This window comes from Numida meleagris, chromosome 2 (assembly GCF_002078875.1).
Source record: "Numida meleagris isolate 19003 breed g44 Domestic line chromosome 2, NumMel1.0, whole genome shotgun sequence".
Classification (NCBI taxonomy): Eukaryota; Metazoa; Chordata; class Aves; order Galliformes; family Numididae; genus Numida; species Numida meleagris.
The window spans coordinates 106,021,788-106,044,543 of record NC_034410.1 but is presented as its reverse complement, the minus strand read 5'-3'; the positions used below and the strand labels follow the sequence as shown (position 1 = coordinate 106,044,543).

At 43.7% G+C, this 22,756-nt stretch overlaps 1 protein-coding gene across 4 annotated transcripts in view; it reads right to left on the bottom strand.

The window, feature by feature from the left end:
- MAPRE2 (microtubule associated protein RP/EB family member 2) overlaps nucleotides 1–22,756 on the bottom strand; it is a 92,730-nt gene that overhangs the window by 47,570 nt on the left and 22,404 nt on the right. For 3 of the 4 annotated variants that reach the window (XM_021386715.1, XM_021386718.1, XM_021386714.1), the window contains exon 2: nucleotides 21,939–22,000. In XM_021386715.1, coding sequence (XP_021242390.1) covers nucleotides 21,939–22,000 — 62 coding nt within the window. Of the gene's footprint in view, nucleotides 1–7,613; nucleotides 7,856–21,938; nucleotides 22,001–22,756 lie in introns of those variants that run through there. The other variant, XM_021386716.1, reaches the window with a different exon arrangement.

Below are 22,756 nucleotides of genomic sequence, written 5' to 3'. Positions count from 1 at the left end.
AGCTAAGAGAAGCATAGATGTCCTGTTTAATAGGATTTGGCCTCCTTTCATGGAATATCTTGAGGTCAACTCCTAAAGCATATTGCTTCCAGCTGGCAAACGGTCACATTAGCAAATTCAACTCCCACAGTAAACAAGACAAAAAAAGTTTATTGCTTGAATTACCTATAACTACATATAACTGCCATTAAGAAGTTAATAACCCATGCTGCAATGTGAATATTTAGTTTCTTCAGCCCTCTCAGTGTTGGTGTAGGTCATGAGATGAGACAGTTCTGCACCCCTCCCTACAAACACACGTCAAACTAAACACATATCTGATACAGCTTAACAGCCCAACATTTCCTGCAGATTAAACTTATCAATAATGTTAATATTTTCTGCATTAAAATGTATACAAGTCATTAAAAACTGAAGGGGTAATATATCAGCTCTTAACTTCAAAACATAAACCTTAATTGCAATGTAGATAATTAATTTTATGATGCAACAGAATTATTCTTGTGCTTCATTGTGTGTCAATGAACTTTTGGTCATCCCTGGGTGCCAAATTGCAGAAGTATCTCTCAGTGATTTGTGCAATGCAACATGAAGTAATTAGTGCACTGCAGCAGCAGCATTACAGCTTTTGTAAGAATTAAGATAAAAAATGATTGAACTGAGGTTGCATACACACATTTTTCTTTCTCATTTGAAACCTCTGATCATACAATGATTTCACTCTGGTGGCAGTATGAAGTGTGTTGCCACACATTACTTTTGGAGAAGCACTGGAACAAGTTGCCCAGAGAGGTGCTGGATGCTCTGTCCTTGAAGACATTCAAGGTCAATCTGGTCTGGGCTCTGAGCAACCTGCTGTAGCTGTAGATGTCCCTGTTCATTGCAGGGGAGCTGAACTAGATGACCTTTAAGGGTCCCTTCCAATCAAAACGATTCTATGATCCTTTCACTTTTAAAGCAGCTTGATATCATGACTTCATTTTGTGCGGTGCATTTTGAACTCAAGAGCTGTTTATGCCTCTTAGGGTTACCAAATATGATCACAATGTGACTGAGGCAGGCAAGGAACTCCAAAGATCACTTACTCCAGTCTCCCATTGGCAGCAGAGCCAACAAGAGAAGGCTGCTGATGGCACCATCTAGCCCAGAGTTGGGTCTCTCCAAGGACAGACACTGCACAACCTCTCTGGGAAACCTCTTGCACTTAGACCGTCATCTCACTGTGAGAACTTTCCTCCTGGTATCTCGAGGAATTTCCACTGCTGACTGTCACTGCCACATATTCTCCTCCTCTGCAATTCTGAGAAGGTCTCAGGAGGAGAATGAGGGCTGCTTAAGAGATGAGACAGCTCTGCAGCATCCCTGTTCCTACATTTCCTTAAGTTTAGCAACTGGCACAGCAGAAATACACTGACTGAAAACTGTGTTTTCTGGAGCTGATTCAAAATCTGTATCGTGTATAGTTTTGAAACATTAATACAGGCAAGGAATGATGTGAACCCCAAATAATCAGTCAAATATAATTAAAATTATTCTGCACAAAATGGTTTTCAACAGGGCAAGTGAATACTGTCCTTTTAGGAAAATTTATCTCTTTTATTCAACCAATTATCATTTCACTGCCTCCATGCTCTCAACACTCCTGCACACAACAGCCTTTCTGTAAATGAAAGCTCCCAAGAGAGTTCCATATCATGGGTTACGTACTCCACTTCCATACAATTACTCCCAGATTCTGTAGCTATGATTTGTATAACATTCAACCCATAAGTAAAGCAATGCACGCTCTGCTTCAAGTATTTCAGTACTTCCCATTCATGGTATTACTGGACTAACTCCGCAGAGATTAACCATAAGAATTGAAGCCTAACAACCATGTAAAATTTGCCTAAAATGAATTTTCATCCCCCCAAAATTGTTTAATACATACTGCCAGCAAGTCCTTCTGAGAATCAACGCCACATTCCAGAGTGACAAGCAAGAATTTGCATTCAAGTGCATCCTTGAATAATTGCAGCTGTTTGGAGTAGAAAATTTGTACAGCTCTGAGGAACCCTGCTGCAGAGGGATATTCACTCCACTTACCCCTAAAATATAACATTGAACTCCCCTGATCTCTCTAACTACCTCAGGGTTCCAAGAAACATAATAGTGAAAATTAAACCTCTGAAACAATACACACAGCCACATGGAAAAACAGGAACGTGTACCATCACTGGACACAACATCACGACAGTAAAATACACTGTTCCTTTACTCTATTGTCTTCCATGCTGGTCAATAAGAACCCATTTTACACACAGAAAAAATCCCAAACAAACCCCAGACCAAGAATTCTTCAGTTTGCATAGCTTGTTTAAATATTGTTTCAGACCACACTTAAGTTTTGGTTTAAACTCACAAGAGCTCACCTCAGCGCTGCTGCCTTGCCCCTCCATCTTCCATCACCTCACCCACATCTCAGATCCCTCCCTCCCCCAGACACCATGAGTCAGGCACGCAAGTCAGCCGCGTGCAAGACCAGAACATCAAGACCACGATCTGCATGGCATATTCCTCTCCAGGCACAGCAATTTTGCACAGTCGTAGGATTTCCTCCGGAAGCTACATCCTTAAGTCTCTATGCACTGATTAACGTTTACATTTCCTGTTTGGATAGCACAACAAAACAGCAGATTTAATATGAAAGCACAATTCAATAAATACAGAGCTCTATGCAAAACAAGAAAACATTTCCAAGCAGATTAGCCAAGCCACGTAATGGGCGTGCTTCTGGTATGCAGAGTCTTCTCTATCAAATATTTAGTAATTTAGAGGGCCATCAGAAATTTAGACAAGTTTTTATCAAAAAAATCACAAGCAGATCTTCCTTTTGAATTGAGTTAGCATGAGGACAACAGAACCTCGCTAAAAATAAAATGAAAGGCCATTGTTTTAAAAAAACCTGGAGAGTTAAATGCACGTTCAGTAAACTTTTATAGCTGATATTCCCTTTCCCCTCCCATCTAATTATAATGAAACAATACGACGAAGATGCCTTATTGGTGAGTCAGGCAGCAGGGATCCGAGCATGGCAAGACTCGTGCAGCTCTTCAGTGCTAAGTTAACACCATCCCTGAAGTGATACGGATGTGTTTCATCTACGCTCTCTGGCACTGATGGGGGCAGCAGGCAACCAGCGCCCTGAGCTGGGGACAAGGATCCAGCAGGACGCACAGGCACCCGCACACAGCCCGATTCTTGCTGCTGTCACAGCTGTTACTGCACGCTGTGGCCCTTCATGCCATCCCGTTCAGTGGTTCGTGTGATTGAGAACAGATGTGGTGCGACTGCTCGTTTTCAATTATCAAACAAAGGCTGAAAGTTGCATCCCCAAAATGAAAAGCTGGCACATGCTTAATCTCCTTCCTTACCAAGCCTCTGCTATAATTATCTTTGTGCATGAGGAAGGAGAAAAGACTGTCAAATTAACTAACCTCCCCACCCCCAGGCCCCAAAACCAAAACCTCTGAAGATATTTTTAAAAAGTCACTCATTTGAATGCCAAGGATTGAAATGCAGACCTACTACACTTGTGTTTTTTTTCTTTTTTTTTTTCTCTCCTTAGTGCCTCCAAAACCAATTTTTCCTATCTCGAGTGGTTACTCAGCGTTCTCCTCCTAGAACATTCCTGCAGCCCAGCCTGCCTGCACAGATGTGGCTGCACCTCCCTTGCACAAGCCACTCACACAGCAAAGAAGGAACCCAAAGGAAAAGCTTCTATGGAGCTGTCCTGGTCCACAGCCCCGCTTCCACATCACCAGGCGTTTTTCAGTGTCTGTGCTCCGGGGAGGTAGGACTGAAGCAAAACGCCTGTTTCTAGAAGTGGCAGTATCCAATTCAGTTCTCTCCTATCTTAAACTTGCTCCTGTTTTTGTTAGCATGCCGGAAATACTGCTGTTGCTATGCAACCCAGAAAGGTAGTTTAAAAAAAAAAAAAAACGCAAAAAACCAACAACACCCACCATGTACTAAAACAGGGCCCAGCCGCCCGCCTAGAGGATGCCTCCGAAACCCACAGAAGTCGGGTGCAGTTCAGATGTTCTCAGATGTCCCTGGTGCTGCTCAAGGTTGGATGGGCCCTGGGCAGCCTGATCCGTTGAGTGGCAGCCCTGACCATGGCTGGGGGTTGGAACCAGGTGATCTTTGAGGTCTCTTCCAACCCAAGACATTCTATGATTCTCCTTGGTGAGAGTGCCTAGGTGCATGCTGTGGAGGTGGTTCTGCCTGAAAGCACCTTGTTCCCTTGCACAGACTGGGCTGTCTAGCATGGAACATCTCCACTTCAAACCCCCCAAGCAGCACTGAACAGGGCAGAGCCATCCTCACCAACGGGGGCTCGCAGGAGATTCCCGGCCAGCACGAGGCAGTTTCCCCCCACGCTTTTTGAGAGCTGAGCCTGACCAGCACATTTCCCTCTGGGCAGAGCGCTCCCTAATCACAAAACGAGATTACAGATGAGCAGCCGCAGTAGAGGCAGGAAGCCAGCTTTACGAAAGTGAAAGAAAAGGGAAGGGCCTGAGCTGAAACACGAGGGCGTTCTGCAGGGTCCCTGTTTCTCCCGGGGAGCAGTGAGCAATGCGCTACTCTCTGGGTGCTTCCAAGGCAAGGGCTTATCACAAATGCCACTGCTAGAGAAGCTCAGGCCACATTTGCGGGGTGCGGTCTTGTACAAACTTTTCCAGTGGCCTTTCTCCTGCTTCCACTGCAACCTAGGATGGAACTTAGTACCCAAAATAGCAGCAGTTAGGCCAAGAGCAAACACCTCTGGAAATGACACGTCAGGTTACTAATGCGGTTAGCAGCATTTGCTCCAGGAGCATTTACAGTTTCAGAGGACAACAACAACTCACTGCATTTACTCAGCCTCCTTTCCACAAGTTCTCAACAGGTCTGGACCTTAAGCCACTAACCTTATCAACACAAACTGTCTTTTTTTCCTTACATCAGTGGAATCATCCACTTACTGCACGGGGCAAGGCACAGCTTTGGGCTGAGCAGTGCCTCCTGCCCAAAGCAGGATGCAGCAACACGCCTTCTCCGTGCGGGTCCACAGCTGCACAGAAGGAACAGGCTCTCAAAGAGCAGTTTCCAAGAAGGTGACGACACTTGGGAGAGCCAAGCATCTGAAGGAGGTACCATCAGAAACGTACATAGAATCATTTGAGTTAGACGGGACCTTTAAATGTCATCTACTCCAACTCCTCTGCAATGCATAGATCTTCAAAAAATATGGTGAGCTGATCAGCCATGCAGAGTGCTCCAACTCTGCCAAGAAGCACTGCAGACATGCCCTCTTGAGAACAATTCTCTACCCAGCTGTTGATTTGGTTTCTCAACTGAACTTTTTTTCAGTCTACTTTGAACACAGAAAAGAAACTACACTTAAATTTAATGCTGTTCTCCAAAACAAGCCCAAATCTATTTCTGGCCAACAAAACGACACCTCACTTCCAACAAAACTGTAAAGTCAGTCTCCTGATATGGAACACATACAAATGGCACACACAAATCCTTTGGGACAGAAGGAGCATATGACCAGAGAAGTACAGATTTACCCTGGTTATTTACTGCAGAAGGCAACATCTCCCCACGACTGCATTTTACACCAAAGCAACCGGTTTCCATTTACCAGCTAAGTGAGGCTGGAGGAGAAACTTAACACCTTGGGCCCTATGTCCCAGTCTGCAAAATATAATATGTGCTCTGGAAGGCTTGTGAGGACTATTTGTGGCTTCACACAGCACATGGCTGGGACTCATGTGGTGTGGGTTCGGTTCCTTGCAGCACTCTCAGTGCGGTGGTAACATCAGGAGCCCCTCTCGCATCAGCTTCCTGACCTGTAAAATGGTACCAAGTTTACCTCTTTCAGACTGCTTCAGGAGTCACAGGTAGCTCCTCTGGCAGGAGCTGGGTATTTGAGAAGAGGAAAGCTTCATGAAGTACTTTGGGCTACAGATGGAAAGCTAAGCATCACTCTCACTGGAGAAGGGAGAACCTACAGATCGGGGTGCCATGGCTCTGTAGGGCAGGGTGAGTTTCTGCAAGGAACCTAAGTAGGATTCCCCAAATGAGTTGTTCCATTTGCGCATTAAAGGTTCATTTCTAAAATAATTTTAACTGGATTGCTTACTTCCCCAAGATAGAATGCAACATTGGCATTATCTGCCCTGCATTCCTGTATGTTCCTGCAGATGGACAGAAGGATGCAAAGCCCTGCAAGGCGCCTTGCACTGGGAAGAAATCGCCTTTCATTGAGATGCTGAGCAAATTCATGCTTTCCGGAAAACTGCGCAATTGATGCAATTATTTCTGTCATCATCTGCTCAACACAGTGGCCTCACAAAATGCCTTTCCTAGACATAGCTCAGCGCAGGGTAAAGCAGACGGGAGGACGAGCAAACCGACTTGTTGATGGCTGCTGGAGACTATATTTATGTGCTGCAAAGGATAATGGAGAACTCCATTCAAGAGAGATTTTCCAGAGGAGCCTTCTGAAGGCAAGCGGTGAGACTGCAATCTGCAGCACCTTGGGTACACGCTAGAATAACTGAAGGTTGGCTCGAAATGAATCGTCACGCATCTATCTCGTATTTCTCCTCAGCAGCGCAGTGGAAACGCAGCTTTCCTCAAGCATAGAACTACTGACTGCCGAGCAGTCATTTAGAGATAGGAAGTGAAGGCTCCATTTTTTTTTTCTGCAAGCAGATAGAGCTCTTCACAAAAGCAAACAACAACACCGAGAGCACGCACCGCCTTGGCATCGCCGCCCCGCGCTACACGCACGCATCGGGGCTGCGCTGCAGAGGCAGGAGCGGGCTCGGGGGCGGCACGGCTCAGCTCCTCGGTGCAGCCCGGCAGCGCTCGGCTCCCGGCAGCCTTCCCCGCCCCGCGGCAGGGCGCCAGCACCGAGCCCTCCGCCGGCTGTCAGCGGCCGACAGCGCCCGCCGGAGCCGCAGACGTTGCGGTTCTCCTCGAAGAAGCGCTGCCGCGACCCAGCGCAGCCCGCCCCGTGGCCGCTGCCCGCGGGCAGCCCCATTTCCTGCTCCAGGGGCGTGTTCCCTGCAGAGGCTCCGCTCGCTGTCAGCGCGCAGCATCCGAGCGGCCGTGCCCGGCCCCGGAGCCGCGACCCGCAGCGAACAATGCCACCGGGCTCGGGGCTGCGACAAAGCCGCGGGCCCTCACCCCTCGGAGCGGGGCTGGGCCGGGGGCCGCGCCCGGCACTGCGGGGCGGGGGCCGCTCCGAGCCCGGCGCTGCGGTTCCCTGCGCGGCGGGCGCGCGGGCGGGCTTCTTTCTTCCTCCTTTTTTTTTTTTTTTTAAATTATTAAATTATTACTGTTTTTTAATTTTTTTAATTATCTTTTATTATTATTATTATTATTATTATTTTCCTTTCGATGCCTTTTCCGCCCCGGCCGGGGACACCCCCCCACCCCGCCTCCCGCACAATGCCGCGCCGCCTCTCTCTCTCTCTCTCTCTCTCTGTGTGCACGGGGGGGCTGAGCGCCGCCCGGCCCCGCTCCGCACGGCTCCCCCCGCGCCGCAGCGCCCGGCCGCCGCCCGCCAGCGGTACCTGTAGGAGCGCTCCCCCCGCACCGTGTGCTTCCTGAAGGGGATGATGGTGGTGCCGTTGTCCTGGATGATGTCGTTATTGTTCTCGCCATTTGGGGACAGGGCTTGGGTCGGTCCGGGCATTGGCGCTCCCGCGGCTCCGCGCCTCCCCGCGCTGTGGTGCTGCTGCTGCTGCTGCTGCTCTGCGGAAGGTGGTGCTGCCGCTGCCGCCGCCGCTGCCGCCGTCTCGCGCCGCCAGCCCCGCCCCGGCCCGCGCGTCAGCCCCGCCACGTGACCGCTCAGCGCCATGGCAACCGGCCGACTCCGCGCCACCCTACTCCCCCCCCCACCGCCACCGCCACACAGCGCCGCGGCCCTCGTGCCCAGGTGGCGGCGGCGGCTGTGGGGGTAACGGCAGAGAGCCGGCCTGGTGTGTAATAAACAAACAACGCGTAAACATTAAACGGTACAAAAAGCCAGAAATCGTGCACTCCGAACCATAAGTAAAAAGAAAAAAATAAAAAGCATAAGGAAGTCTAAGTTCACCGATGGCGTTCCTGTCCCCACACGCGGCCTGGGCACCCCACACGTGAGGACGCCCAGGCTCCGCTCGCAACCACACTGATCACACCGCACGGCCCTCACACAGCACTTCCAGGCTCCTCAGGCTTACACTGAGGGAAGCGATGGTGCCCTGCTGACCATCCTCCTCGGGCAGAGTCTGGCAGTGGAGAAGCCAGGCCTACCAGCACCAACAGGCAGAGTGGGCGTGAGAGGTGTGAGCAGAACTCACACCTCGACTGTACTACTGACAAACAGACCAGCAAGCTGCTGACAAATTGTCTTCCCTGCCCTGACAGCTGTGAGGGCAGCTATGGGCACAGTGTCTAAACAGCCCGATGTGGCCTGCTGGATGTGAAAGAGCAACACATTCTTCTCAAATTAGTCTGATTAGGTTAATACATCAGTGTTTTTTTCTTCATGAAAAAAATGATCCTACAAGATTTTAACTGATTGTTATATAATCAGAGAATCATTAAGGTTGGAAAAAACCTAAGATGTCCTAGTCGAACCATCAGTTCATCCCCACCATGCCTGCCAACCATGTCCCTCAGTGCCACATCCACACGGTTTCTGAACACCTCCAGGAACGGTGACTCCACCACCTCCCTGGGCAGCCTGTGCCAGTGCTTCAGCACTCTTTCTGAAAATAAATTGTTCCTAACATCCAACCTGAATCTCCCTTGGAACCTTATCTAACCTTTCAGGCTAAATGACACTGCTGAAAGCTGAGCTTACATGGTTATGTTCACAATATAGATTTTAAATTCACAGAGTAACTGTGAGTGCAGTCAATACCTCTACACTGACTGCACAGCACTCGGTCTGCTGAGAACTGACATGGGCTTAAATCAGCATCACACAGTAACACACGTGCTCAGAGCAATCTAACAGAAGTCACATCAGCTGGCGGATTTGCCATGGCCCTCTGAACACTGAGGCTGGAGGTGTTATTTATTGCCTCTGTAAGGTTTTCCAATACTCCAAAAAGAAAAAACAATGTTTCCAGTAACCAACCTCCGGCCCTCTGCAGATGACATACTTTTCAAAAAAGTGCTCAGTTCATCTGGCAACAGTAAACCCCAAAGTTTCCTTTGGGACTGTTTAAAAACAAGCAACAAAATACATTTTGCGGAGAGGGCCAATAAACGTCTTAGTAACACTGATGAGTAGGGAGAAGCCAGAAATGCTACATGGTGACAGAATGTAAAAATAATCTATAGTGGGCCTTGAGCTTCCAGACATAACCCTACCTGCTCTGCCGGGCAGCCAGCTATAAAATGCTGTTACCCTAATTTGTAAAAATATTTTTACTTCTTCACTAGTGACAGAGGACAAAAGCTTCTTTACTGAAGCCTCCCAAATGATTTCAAACATGTACTGGCAGAGCTACAGCAGAGAAGCACAGGTGAGGACAGCGTGGCAGCCTCCCTTCAGACCCCTCATTGCCTTTGTATGAGGATTTAAGCACAAAGAACACATATTGCCTCAGTGAAGTGCCTTACCTTTACCAAGGCTGAGCCAGGCGCAGGCAGAAGCTGCTTGTTGCAGGGCTTCAGACAACAGATGCTCCTTTGGTTGATCTAGCACAGCCCAGGGAGCACAGGGCACAGCATGGACCTGGCACATGCGGCATTCCCTCTGCCTACACCTCCATTTCTGAGGACTGCGCAGCCCGCCAATGCAGCTCTTTATGTGCAGGAAGCCACCTCATCATCTTTCTGCTTTCATCGATCTGAGCACAGATTTGAGACATAGCTCCAGTAACACAGAATGAGAAATAGGAACCTGCCAGTATTACCAGGTGATTGCGTCCTTGCTGGCTGCATGGCTTTTAGATGCAGTGGGCATATGAGCAGAAATGCAGCTCAAAGATCAAAAGGTCAGAGCAGTGTTTGTTAAAAAAATAAAATCTGTGATAAATTGAAAGTACTGAAATCTAGTGCTCACATCCGGCACATCAACTGAGCAAAACAAGAAGAGTCAAGAAACCAATTAATGAACGGTGGTGATGATAAAGCTAAATGCAACAGATCTTCAAGCATCAAGAAAAACTGCAGCAGTGGTGGGAAGGGACATACAGAGGTCACCCAGCCCACCATCCTGCTCAGAAGAGGATCACCACTGCTACCATGAGCTCAGGGCATATGTGGCTTTCTCCAGCCAAATCCTGAAGGTCTCTAAGGACAGAAATGTTCTGCCTTCCTAGTGCCACATTAACCTGCTGTTCCCCATCTCCTACCTGAGTTTGGCTGCAAAGAGATCCTACAATTTCACCAGAGAGCCTCAGCTGAGCTACAGATAGAAGCACCACCCTATACCAGTACACATGTTTCAATACTTCAATTTCTACCATGGTGAAATGGGCAGAGTGGAAATCCAACAGCCTTGAACATAATTGTCCAAAATTCTGGTTGCTTCTTTCTCTTCAGAGCTTTCATTTCCAGTTACTTGCTGTAGAAAAATGACTATGCAGATGGCTATGCAGCACAATTTATAATGCCTGAGAGAGAACTCCCCTAAAAGCCCAAACAGCAGGGACCGAAAGGCCTCAGGTGTGCTCAAGTGAATATTTTGTACTATCTAGCAGGTGTGGAAATAAATTATGAATATTTTAACACTGATATGATCAACACAGAGACTCTGAAAATAGAATGGATAGCCACACTAGAGACTTCAGCTAGCATATTTGTCAGAAGATTGAAAAAACACCAGTTATAGTGAGCTTTGTATGACACAGCCAAATTACAAATTACAATTAATGACTGCAGAAATCCCCCACCTATTGGATAACTTCTTTCTGCAGTAGAAGGGGGGAGGTGGAGGGGAGATCAAGAAGAATGCCAGTGAGCATCCCTCATCTCTGACATCTTCTGTTCTTGCTCAAATTAGCAAAGGAGTCCCTGACTGGTATTCCTTGCACTGCTCTCAGAATATGCCTCATCTACAGCTTCAAACCAAAACAAACACCGTCCAGTATAATTATTTTGGCCAACATGCTTCCTTTGTCAGAGAAGTTTCATGAACACTTCTGTCACAAGTGCGGTTTTTTTTCACTGGGAAAGAATGAGAAAACACCAGGCTAACAGTTGGAAGGTAGTTAAAACCTTTTGGAAAGCAGCAGTCCTGAACAATGTAGGCTACTTTTCTAATTCAACTATCATTTCCCATATTCCTAATTTATCAGAATAAAGATTAACAGAATTCTACAGAACAAAGGGTTTACACTGTTAAAAATAAATCAAAGTTATTTTTAGCATTCAAGAGTACGTGTTCATCAAGAACAGCGTCTACATGAAGGATCTGGTCAACAGAGTTCAGATTTGAAAATAAGTGAAAAAAGCAAAGTAGGAAAAGGTTGGAAAGAGTTGGAAAAGTTACCCTGAAGGCCTGGATGCATCTTGTTCAAGGAAAACCCAGTTCACCAAGGTACACAGACATACTTAATTTCCAGCATGAGTATTTTCAGTAAAATGGATAAAATAATGAGTGTGCTGTGACAGAATCAGCTTAATATCTGATAGTATACACCTTGAATAATAGTTTCATTCACAAACTAAAAACAGAAGCCTTAGGTAATCCCAATTTGCATGTTATCTAATGGAAGTAGAGATGCGATATCTGCAACTGCACACCTGTTAGGGAGCACTGGTTTGTGCCAGCCTAAATTAGTGCATGGTTCCAACCTGTAATAATAACAATTACACAGAAACATCCATAGGGGAATTAGCAACAGCAATGTTAACTAACACAGGGAATGTATATCAGATGCGATGTGGTATATGATATGTTTCAGGCTAACCTGGTCCATGCAGAAGAGCTCACATTTCCTGTTTCACTAACATATCACCCAACGGCCTCACTGATTAACCCAAAGGAAAGCTTCCACTGTGACATAAAATCACTTAAAATGATAATTTTAAACCGGAACTGTATGCTTTTCTTTGTATACGTGGCACCAAACCAACTCTCCCATCTCATTACTTCATTCTGTGCTGTACGTTTCAGGGCACGCCGCATTTAAATTCACCATACCAAAGTGCAAACAATAATGATTTGGCAGGACAAAGAAACACTGCATGAATTTTATTAAAACAGCTACTTATCACTCCAGACATCCTGTAGATAAAGAATGAACTTCCCACCCTTGGGGATCATACTGTTGCCACTTTAAGCAAAGTCTTGATTATTTGCCTTCCCTGGAGAGAGACAGAAAGAGAAAGAAAGAGAGGGCTGTCCCAATTAGACAATGTACATGGACCACATCCCTATGAGGTAATTCAAGCCTATTTTTAAATATATGGACATATTTATATTTCAGAGGTCATATTTCACATTTTAAAGTGTTCTGTGCCTGGGAGGAAGAGTGAGAGAAAAGTTCAGGTCTTTGTCAGCTAGGCATTCCTGAAAATTTAGCCATAAGCTGCAAATCCAATCTGGCCATTAGTGTATGAATTCCTCACTAAAGAGGGTAGTCTTGAAAAGCCACAGCCTGTGGGCATTTTTCTTTAGAAAGGTAGCAGCTAGCTACCTTTTGTAGTTACTGTAGAAAGCAAAAAGAAATCAGAGGATTATTTCAAGATTCAAAAACTGTCTAAAAAAACCCAGGATTTTCTTTTGTTGTTGCTGTTCACAGAAATAGGATTTTGAAAACCATTGAACAGAACAGATATTGTGAAACAAATTATATACTTTAATATTATTCACATCGTTAGACTAAAATTAATAAATAGTTTTAACGGACACTTGCTAAACTCAGCGCTTCCACAGTTTAGCTGCATCTGTCTGCGTTATAGAAAAACAACTTCTATTTAGAAAAAAAAAACACTTCAATATACATCAAAGGTTTCCACATTTAAAACACTAGTAGTTCACACTGAATGTGAAACATTTTCTTACCCGACACTTCCTACATAACAAAAAGCAGTGACAGCAGGAAATGTTCAGTGAATGATGGTTCCAAAGAGGAGAAATTTCTACTTCCCTTTATTTCAGACCAAATCAATAGTAGAATTCTTTAGTCTATGCTTAGTGTGTACTGGGTTATCACAAGCTTTCAGGCACATTTTGGGGAGTCACTTCATTTGAAAACCTATAAACGTCAGCTGTGATCAATAAACGCTTGAAGTAACGACTCCTCTGTCTTACCCTGCCTTTAATACTGATTAAAAAGAATCAACAGCAGAGGCTGACTCACTCCTTGTGCATGCACATTTACATGGAAGTACTTGGCTGGAGCTGTTCTAGGATTACAGTAGCCAACTTCATTTATAGGGAGATGTTAACTAGTTTTCTTAGGCTGTTTTGACTGAGTTCAGATGTTAAGACTATTAAGTATGAGGAACCAAACCAAAAGCATTGGAACTGTTCAGGTAATATGAGTTACCAAAGTTTTTCAGAGAATGACAAAACCTTAATTAAATGAACGTGAGATTAGAGTTCTAGCCGTGAAGGATTTTGAGTACCGAAATTTCCATATGCTACAACTTTTTTTATATATAAAGTGACCAGAGCTTCAGACATTTGTGTACCACGTAAAAACAATCAAATTATGACTGGCAAAAGAATTGAAGACTTTGGAAATACAAGACAGTAGAAGAGGAATCTAGTGTTTCTTCACGTGTTTTCAGCTGTCAAGGAATCTTTTTGGCTTTCTTGGAGCTGAAGATAAGTGGCTGGAAAAATGAAGGGTGAAATAAAAAAAGCAACACACAGAAATGCAAAATCTAACTCTCTGACAGTCCTTATGTTCTGCACAGAATATAATGTACTTTAAAGACACTTCAGTCTAATGATATGTTTCATAAAAGCAACACTGGGACATACGGGAGGACAAATGCTTTGCAATACTATCTGCCAAGGGTACAGGTTTCTAGCATGAAAACCTGATATGGCTGTAGTCCCACACTACAGCAATACCTTATTGGTAGGTGATGACTTTCAGCACTGCCTGTTATACTACTCCGCTGAAAACTTGACCTGGCATTGATATTATATACCAGGAATTCAAGAATAGCTAATAACAATAAGTGATTCTCTGCTCATATTGTACAGCAAGAATTTTGAAGTTGACAGTTATTTGATTTGTGCACGTTATCCAAGTAATCTAATGCCCCATTTGAATATCCAGTACCTCTATATAACATAAGTCGAAGTTTAAAAGCTTTGCAATGATTATCAGTCAAGACCTACTTACAGCATTGCCCTTTCTCCAGTACCAGCATTAGAAGTACTTATGTGTGAAGCCTGCACAGGAACTACAGCCATCACAATGAAAATTATATTTGCCAATGTTTACTAAGCTGTCCAAGACCCCTGCTAAAGAGGAAGAGAGAAGTCTGGCACAAGAAAGCAATGGTTCCAGCAGAAGGTTGATCAAGTTTTTTGACACCTATTACTGAAATCAAAAATGCTTCAACCAGCCAACTAAAAGGCCAGAACCATTACAAACCAACATCTGAAGGGGTTGCTTTGCCCCAGGAAACAGTTAATTAGGTGTCTGTCCTTCCACACCCAGCAAAATGCCAATATAAACATTATTACATACTTTAGGTAATGGGAAAGAAATATAGAGTGTATTCATGCCTGCTTCAGATCAAAACCTTACCGCCAAATCATTCAACAGCTGACCATTCAGCAACTGCACAACCCAAGATCCCTCTGCCTTACTGCAAAATACAAGGTGTACTCCTGTTCCTACAGCGTGCTACAAATAGTTCTCTTACAGAGCACGTATTAAGGACCCATCAAATTAGCAAATGCCAAGAAATTACACAAAAAGAGATATTTGTTTTTGTTTGCATTTCACCCTTCTCTCAAGAACTGCTTCTTATCTCATACATCTATAGGGTTTTACAAAATCTGGTTTCTGCCAGATTTCCTCATTTCTCAAGTACAGAAGCAGGCCCTGCTGTTAGAACCAGCTTCCTCAAAACACTGTCACTTGCCTGCCCGAATTTCCCCTTCCTTGCCCTCATAGCACGTGTTGGGTCCCACTCCCTTCTTTCAGGGTTTGCTTTCTGGTCCATGTATCCTTTTAGCTATGTTTGCCCTTTCTGTCTCTGCAGCTAAGAAACCCACCCCTTTCCCCCGTTGCTATAATGAGATGAGTGGCTCCTCCTTTCATCTCGAGATTTCTTCCCCATCTGGGGTTTCCCATTGTTCTTTCTCCTATTCTTTTCCACCCCTCCTTTGTCAAGCAACACCCTTTGTAGTGCTCCTGCAGTTTCCACTTTCCTTCATCAGCCACCTGCAGTGAACCTGGGTCACACCGGTTTCCTTCCCCCAGACAAAGCCCCCAGCATGCCTATTGTCCAGCTAACACACTGTCATTAGCTAATAATGCCTCATTTCATCTACAGGCAGAGAAGAATGTGCTACAGTAGTAAGAGCTAAGGTGCATGCACATTCACACGCAGCCACCTCAAGCCGTGACACCTGTATTTACGACTGCATCACCTCCACAGCTCCTCACTGCAGGTGAGGCATTGCCTGTTAACACACCACAGCTGGAACCCTCAGGGGCAGCTCCCAAAGACCAGGTTGCAAGGGTTGATTTGCAATCACTAACTCAGAGAAATTGAGGAGCGTTGCTTCTTTGGGAACAAGTAGCCACTCTTCTAAATACAATATTATTGCTGCCTTACACAAGTCCATTACTAACCTTAAACAAGTGATAGTTTCCTCATCTATTGACAAAAGATTGATTTTTTTCAACAGCAAGTGTTTATTATCACCTTACTGTTTACTCAGTCTTTATCAGTAAAATAGTCTTCAAATGAAGAGGAAAAAAATTTCATAGATAATTTTAATCATGATGTTACACTTATGCTAGTGCTTTGTATAAAAACAAAACAAAAAACAAAACAACAAAGATTTGCAAACTGCGCCAGGAAACTTATCTCACAGACAGATATTTCCTAAGTGGATTTTTGGAACTTGGCATATCAGCCCAAGTTTCCATGAATACTTTGAGCCCTTTCTTAGTTTGATGCTGCAAGTGCTTTATTTAGATACAGCATACTACGAGCACTTTCTGGAATTCTGAAATTTAGAATTAGCAAAAAAAAAAGTCCCTGTCTGTTTGTTAAGAGGCAAAGCAAGTTGGAAGAAAGCTACTGTTGGGCTGCTGTTGTGGAAGGTGGATCTGTTCACAGAAACATACTAAATACTGGGGCTTGGGAGGTTAAAATAATGCTTGTGAGCTTCTGTGCCACAGTGCATTTTCTTTTATAAAAATCAAATGAATAGTACCACAACCAGCGATACATATTTGTGGATCAAAAGTGATACCAGCTGAAATACCTCTGCGACTTATTTATTTCAATGTAGGGGACAGATAAAACACAAAATAAATCTCAGGTTCCTATTCGAAAATAGAGAGAGAGTTACTAGAAATGTACACATCTCCATTTTGAGCAGACAAGAGCATACAGAAAGTGCATGATCTTAGAGAAAAGATAAACAGCTGGATTGACTGGCTTCCATTAACCAGTGACCCACTTGTCAAACATAAGCTTTCGATATAAAAGAGTGATTATATGAAGCCTCTTGCATTAGACAAAAAAGATTCAAGTTATGAAATCAGATCAAGCCCAAAAATACTTGCATGCAATCAGTAGTGTTCTATAAAGACACAAGGTGGGAACCAGTTATTGTTTTAAAAATGTTCAACACATTGTAACAGTATTTTCTACAGTATTATTCACAGTAAGTTTATCCCATGCAGTCCGCTCAGGTCATTAGCGATGAGCCAAATCCAGACCTCATGTAAGAGGATGAAGCTGATGGAAGCCACTTCATAAAGCTCAGCTTGAGGGCACCACCGCATTCCTCGTAGTGTGGGTATTTATTCACAGAAAACTCAGACTGGCACTCCCCACACTGGCACTGTGATGTTCATCCAGCCTATCTAACCACTCACAGCAGATCTCTGACAGAGATGTATGGGTGGTGGTGGCAGTTCTCCAGCTGAGGTTTTTGGAGGCTGCAGCACTTTGCCCTTGTGTAGGCCTCTGCCTCTACAGGCCTCCTTTCTGCTCCTGCACCACACTGAAGCATGAACAAACGCATGAGAAGATATGGACAATCACAAAAATCAGGCTTGGGTGTAAGCTTTACGTTAATAGCAGAGGAAACATAATGAGGACAGCAAATTACTAGGTCCAAGAAACTGAAAACCCCTAATTTTACCACCTTGTAACACAGCAGCAGAGCACATGGCAGCAGCCGTCCCTCACCCTACTTCTGGCTAACCAAGATTCCAGGAAGGCTGAAGGTGACATTATTATAAGCAACATTTTTAACCTAAGGATAACTCCTAGAATTAAATACGTCTTGCATCCATCTGGCCTCATGAGCATGCTGTACATTGCTGGCAGCTCATATTTTACTGTGACTCTGTACACAGGGTGATTTTCTGGAAGCCACAGATCATGGGGCAGCTTACCGAGTCTAAGAAGCCAGCTAATAAAGCCTAAGTTTCCACCCACAGTGGTTGCTAAGAAATACTAGAAATGCTAGAAAATGATGAAACCTGAATTAAAACAAACAAACAAAAACCCCAAACCAACAAACAACACAACAACCAATAAAAACAAACAAAAAAAACAAGAAAACCATCCATGACACAACCCAACCATTAAACCCAAAAATCCCCACCAAAATTCCCTCCTCAACAGAAGTAGAATTTTCACGCATCTTTTCCAAGCCTTTCTTTGGGCTCCTGGCAGGCACAGAGCTCTTCAGGTACCTGTCCAGAGGCGATTTACTTCCCACTGAATTTTTCTCAGCTCCAGGAAGCCCTGAACACCCCAGCACCTGCTGCTTAGGTTCCTACTTCAGTCACAACATCGGAGAGGCCACATGGCACCCACCACATCACAAAACATGTGCACTTCACACAGAATGAGGTACAGGCAGGAACACAGCCACAGCACTCGGCTTCACGCATCCCACCACATCTGCAATAGCCTGCAGGTTTTAGAAGCAGGTCTTCTGTTGCCCTAAATGAACCGGTCTGTCAGCAGATGCAGGATGACTGCACAGAGCCAGCGTAGGTTCTGCTCACTTTTGCAAGACCATATTTATAAAATCCAGAAACTGCTCTGAAAAAATGAAACAGCTATTTTACAGCATCTGGATGCACTACAAATACTTCATATTTGACATATCTGACAAGGTTTTGTGTTTTTGTTTTATTAAAGGTCCTACAAGAAAAAAGAGATGTTTTGCTGCTAGAATAAAGCCTAACTCATGCTTGAGTTCGTCTTTATCAATTATTCTCCAATCTATAAATAATCATCGACAGGCAAAACACAGAAGGCAGCAACAACAACAAAAGACAAATAGAGGTATCATTCTTTTATTTCTGTTGTATATTGTCAGGATTTTGACAGCCATGGCACAAAGTAGCAACATTCTGTAACCTCTGAACGGCCATACTTTGTATAGATTAAAGAAGAGGCTTCTGTAACATTTTGAGCACAAGAAGTAGTAGTGGCATGAAAACAGTGTAATATCCTCATTACAGTAGAAAACGAGTTTTCTATTTAATAAAAACTCCAACCGCAAGCCTCTGTGTTTTTGTGATTGTGAATTTATGTCACTGCTGTTGACAGCTTCTGCATTTGAAAGGATCTCATTATTAACTTCTAATAAACCCACGTGTTATCTTTTTGAAAAGCTAAGTTATGTTCCTGATGAATCACCGCTTTGCTGAGCTCCTGTGGGATAATTTTTGGTACGGGATGCTGAAAAAATAAATATCACCCCAAAGTTCATAATATTTTCAGACAATACCATAAATGGCTATTCAAGCTAACCAATTCCTAAGTTAAGAAGGGAACAAGGACTGGTGCATACAAAGCCATACACAGACATTCCATTTAAGTTAACTTTTCTCTGTTAGGTTCAGGATTTAGGTCTCCCGTTTTCTCATGTTGGATCAAAACCACATATAAAGCAGCTGCGTCCTATACAGAACTGACTCCCAAACAGATGTCCTCCACTGCATTTTGGGGGACCTGACATTGTTTCCACAGGATGAAAAGGCTTTCAAAGCCGTCCGCTCAGCCCAGAAGTTCAAATATTTCATACGTCTGAATTCTTTTGGCTGAAAGTTCAAAGCAGCCCTTAGGGAAGTCAGGTCTTCTGTGGTAGGAATTAAGGGGACCAGTCTGGGGAAACAAGCAGGGTTCCCACCGAGTGGGAAACAGAGCTCACTTATCTAAAAGCAGCATTTTATTCTACACCAGTGCTGGTGCTGGGATGTAGGGAGAATGAAGTGAGAGGGAATGTGCTTATTCTTCCCAGTTTATGTAGCTCAACGCAGCTTTTGCATGAAGGACCAGGCAGTATTTGTTTCTGCACAGGGAAGGAATGAGAAAAGATCATACAAGCCTTTTTGTTCAGGTCTCCCCTGAACAAATCATAAATCAGTAGTTCTACATGGATGTGTGTATATATATATATATACACACACATATATATATACATATATATATAAAGTTTGCTTTCTCTTCTCCTATCCTCAATTCTATCACAAAATTTCTGAACTCATGTAAGAGCTAAAAAATTCTTGGATGCTCCAACATTCATTCCTTATGTTGTTCTCCATGTAACTTAACTCCACGAAAAAGTATGCTCCTTTGCAAGCCTCAAATGCACCAGAACATGATTGGAAAGTTTCCTGAGCGACAACTAGCATGTAGCAGTATGTTACATGGATTTACTTTTTGCAATTCTAACAGCTCAGCTAACTCTCTAGCAACATAACGAACCTCTGGTATTAGAGGCTGGTAGATAGATTTTTATTTTGACATAATAGGCCAGAAGGACTACAAGATTTGGAGAGGAAGGGTTACAAAGCGAGCAGCAACTCATGGAGAATGCACTGGAGAGCTCTCTATTGCTTCAAGAGTAGGGTTACTGATTCTGGGAAAACTGCATGTTTCAGATGAGTTCCTATTAGACAGACAGGATGTAGTTTGGTCATATAAATGTTCGTTTGGTGGTTACGTGCTATCCCAGTGCTCATAGTTTTCTTCAAATTTCCTGTAGTTCCAAAATACTTCTGAGAATGCAGTATAACAACAGTAACAAAGCTGTACTTCAGCAGCATCCCCTATTCCTGCAGGAGTAGAAGAACTAGATGAAATTTGCCACGGATGAGCACAGGGCACTGCCCTGCTGCACTTCCACCTGCCACATCTTCATGGGAAGGAGCATGTCCACGTTACATTTCCCTGGCTCTTGGTATCAGATTCCTCCTGTGGTCCATCCTTGCTTCATCCTTGATGCTTACAAGCCTCTTTCAGCTCTGGATAATATACTGTTCTTCTCCTGAGGGTTCCTGGGTGCTCTTGAGACCTGAATAACTTGTAATTGCTCTGAAAGCAACTCTTCTCTTGCAACCTGATGAATCTGAGGCTGCTGTTTTAGCTCTCCTTTTCCCAGTGTCAACTTCCTTAAGTTTATCTGTGCCAGTTAACACAGGCAATTCTTATATTTCCCATAGATTTTACCCTAAATAATTACTTATGTCTATTATAAATCTGCAGAAATTTTGCAAACATATGATTTTTTTTTTTCAGGATATTAAATAACTTGGAGCAATTCCCTAGTTTCACTGTGAAACGAGACTTCAAAATAGCTCAGACACAAACCTCTTACTTTTAACTTAACTACAAAGCGTGAACAAAGTACCACCACAAAGTGCAACGTCTCCTACGCCCATCCAAAGTTAGGCTAGCAACAGCTTTTCAAGCACTAGCAGAAACAAGGTGGTCTGTTTTAAAATTGAAGTGCTTTTAAAATTGAAGCTCAGGATCATTTCAGTGCTATACATATTTTCTGCACTAGCTATGAATAACCACACCCCCCACCCTGTACTGTGAACCATTAGCGTTGCCAAGAGAAAAGACACACATAGCACCCACCACAGCACAGTGTGCAGTATCAATGGCCCATTTATTTATTCCAACAAGAGCTGTATTACTGGGCATCCTGCATTGCATTTTGGCAACAGTTATGATTTCTTGTGTAGTAGCAGAGATGGGCAGCAAGGATAGAAAGGGAGCAAGCAATAGCAGCTGGAAGGAGCGCAGATCTGCTGGAGGAGCATCCTTTCTAAACATTGCCACCTTGTGGGCCTTGCACTTCCCTGTAACATTCATCCTTTCACTCACTCAGATGACTCACTGAGAGGATTTCAGAGAAGACAAGTTGGATTCTGGACAGTTTAGGTTAGCATCCAGCTTGGATAGGATGCAGTCTAAACTCAAATATTTGGGAATTAAAAAATGGACAGCACTTTACAAATTCCATCTGGTGTAAGTTACTAACTCTGTACAGCAGCATTTGGTGTGCTTTTCCACTTCATGTTAAAGGAAGCACTAATAGTGTACAGAAGTGCTACCATTAAAAAAAAGCCAGCAAATGAAAACAGTAATATAATTTCCTCAATGTTCTCAGTAATAATAGCAGTTTTCCCTTTTTATTCCTTTCTGCCAGCATCTCATTTTGACACCAGCCAAAAAGACAAGCTATTTCCAAAACGTTTGTGGCACCTAGTTTAGCTTCCACCATTTCTGCTGCATGAATGAATAGCTCTTAATGACTTGAACCTTTTAATTACACGGTCAAATATGCTGCAAAAGAATATTACTAACTATTGATATCAAACTTATTTAGCTACTGCCTTAAAGATGCAAATCAAGCTCAAATTCTTGAATACTTTATCAATCACAAACACAGTAACAAACTCATACAAAGAGACAGTACTTACTTTGAGCATCCAAACACTTTCCCTGTTTGCTGGCTTGAACTATTCCTTGCAGCAATTTGGTACTGGAAAGAAAGCATGAAAACATTTAGTTCAACAAGCAATAGGAAATTAATAAATAAATACATCACTGAATGGTCTTTGTCTGTATTGGCTGGGCAGTGATGCAAAAGCCGTATTCTAAAAATGAAGCAAGAGGAGAAGTCCCCCATTACAATAACCTAATTCAGCTGTGTACACAATAGTTCAGTGTCTAACACATCTGCACAACAATCAGATGTCCCCCTGATATAGTAGCAAGTCTATGAGCTCCCTTGTGCTGGGCTACATTCAGAGTTTATTCATAATTGCTGAACACATTGCTGATTCTTCATCTGACCATGCTTCTGCTGAGCACAGGCAATCAGTTATGACCATTGTGTCATGCAACTGGGGCCTTGCTACACTTGTCTAAACAGATTTACAGAGGGAAAAAAATCTACCATTGAGAAACATGAACCAATACCCAGGAAAACCTATGGTTTTGCTAATACAAAACTAAAAAACATTGGCAAACCTTAGAATTTTATTATTTAGCAATGAAACCATGATGCTGCCCACTTGCAGTAGACATATTCAAGGCCCAATCCTTTCCATGTTCTTTTGCACAATTTCCTACAACTGCTGGGTTTGTCCTCAAGTCCATTCTCCCAAGTACTACATCACAGGCTACAGAAACACAAGCAGGAGCAACCATATATGGTTTTCTGTTTGTGTTATGAATTGCATGCTAGGGTTACGTGGCTAGATTTCTTAATTCACCTTCTCAGTCAGCAGGAAAT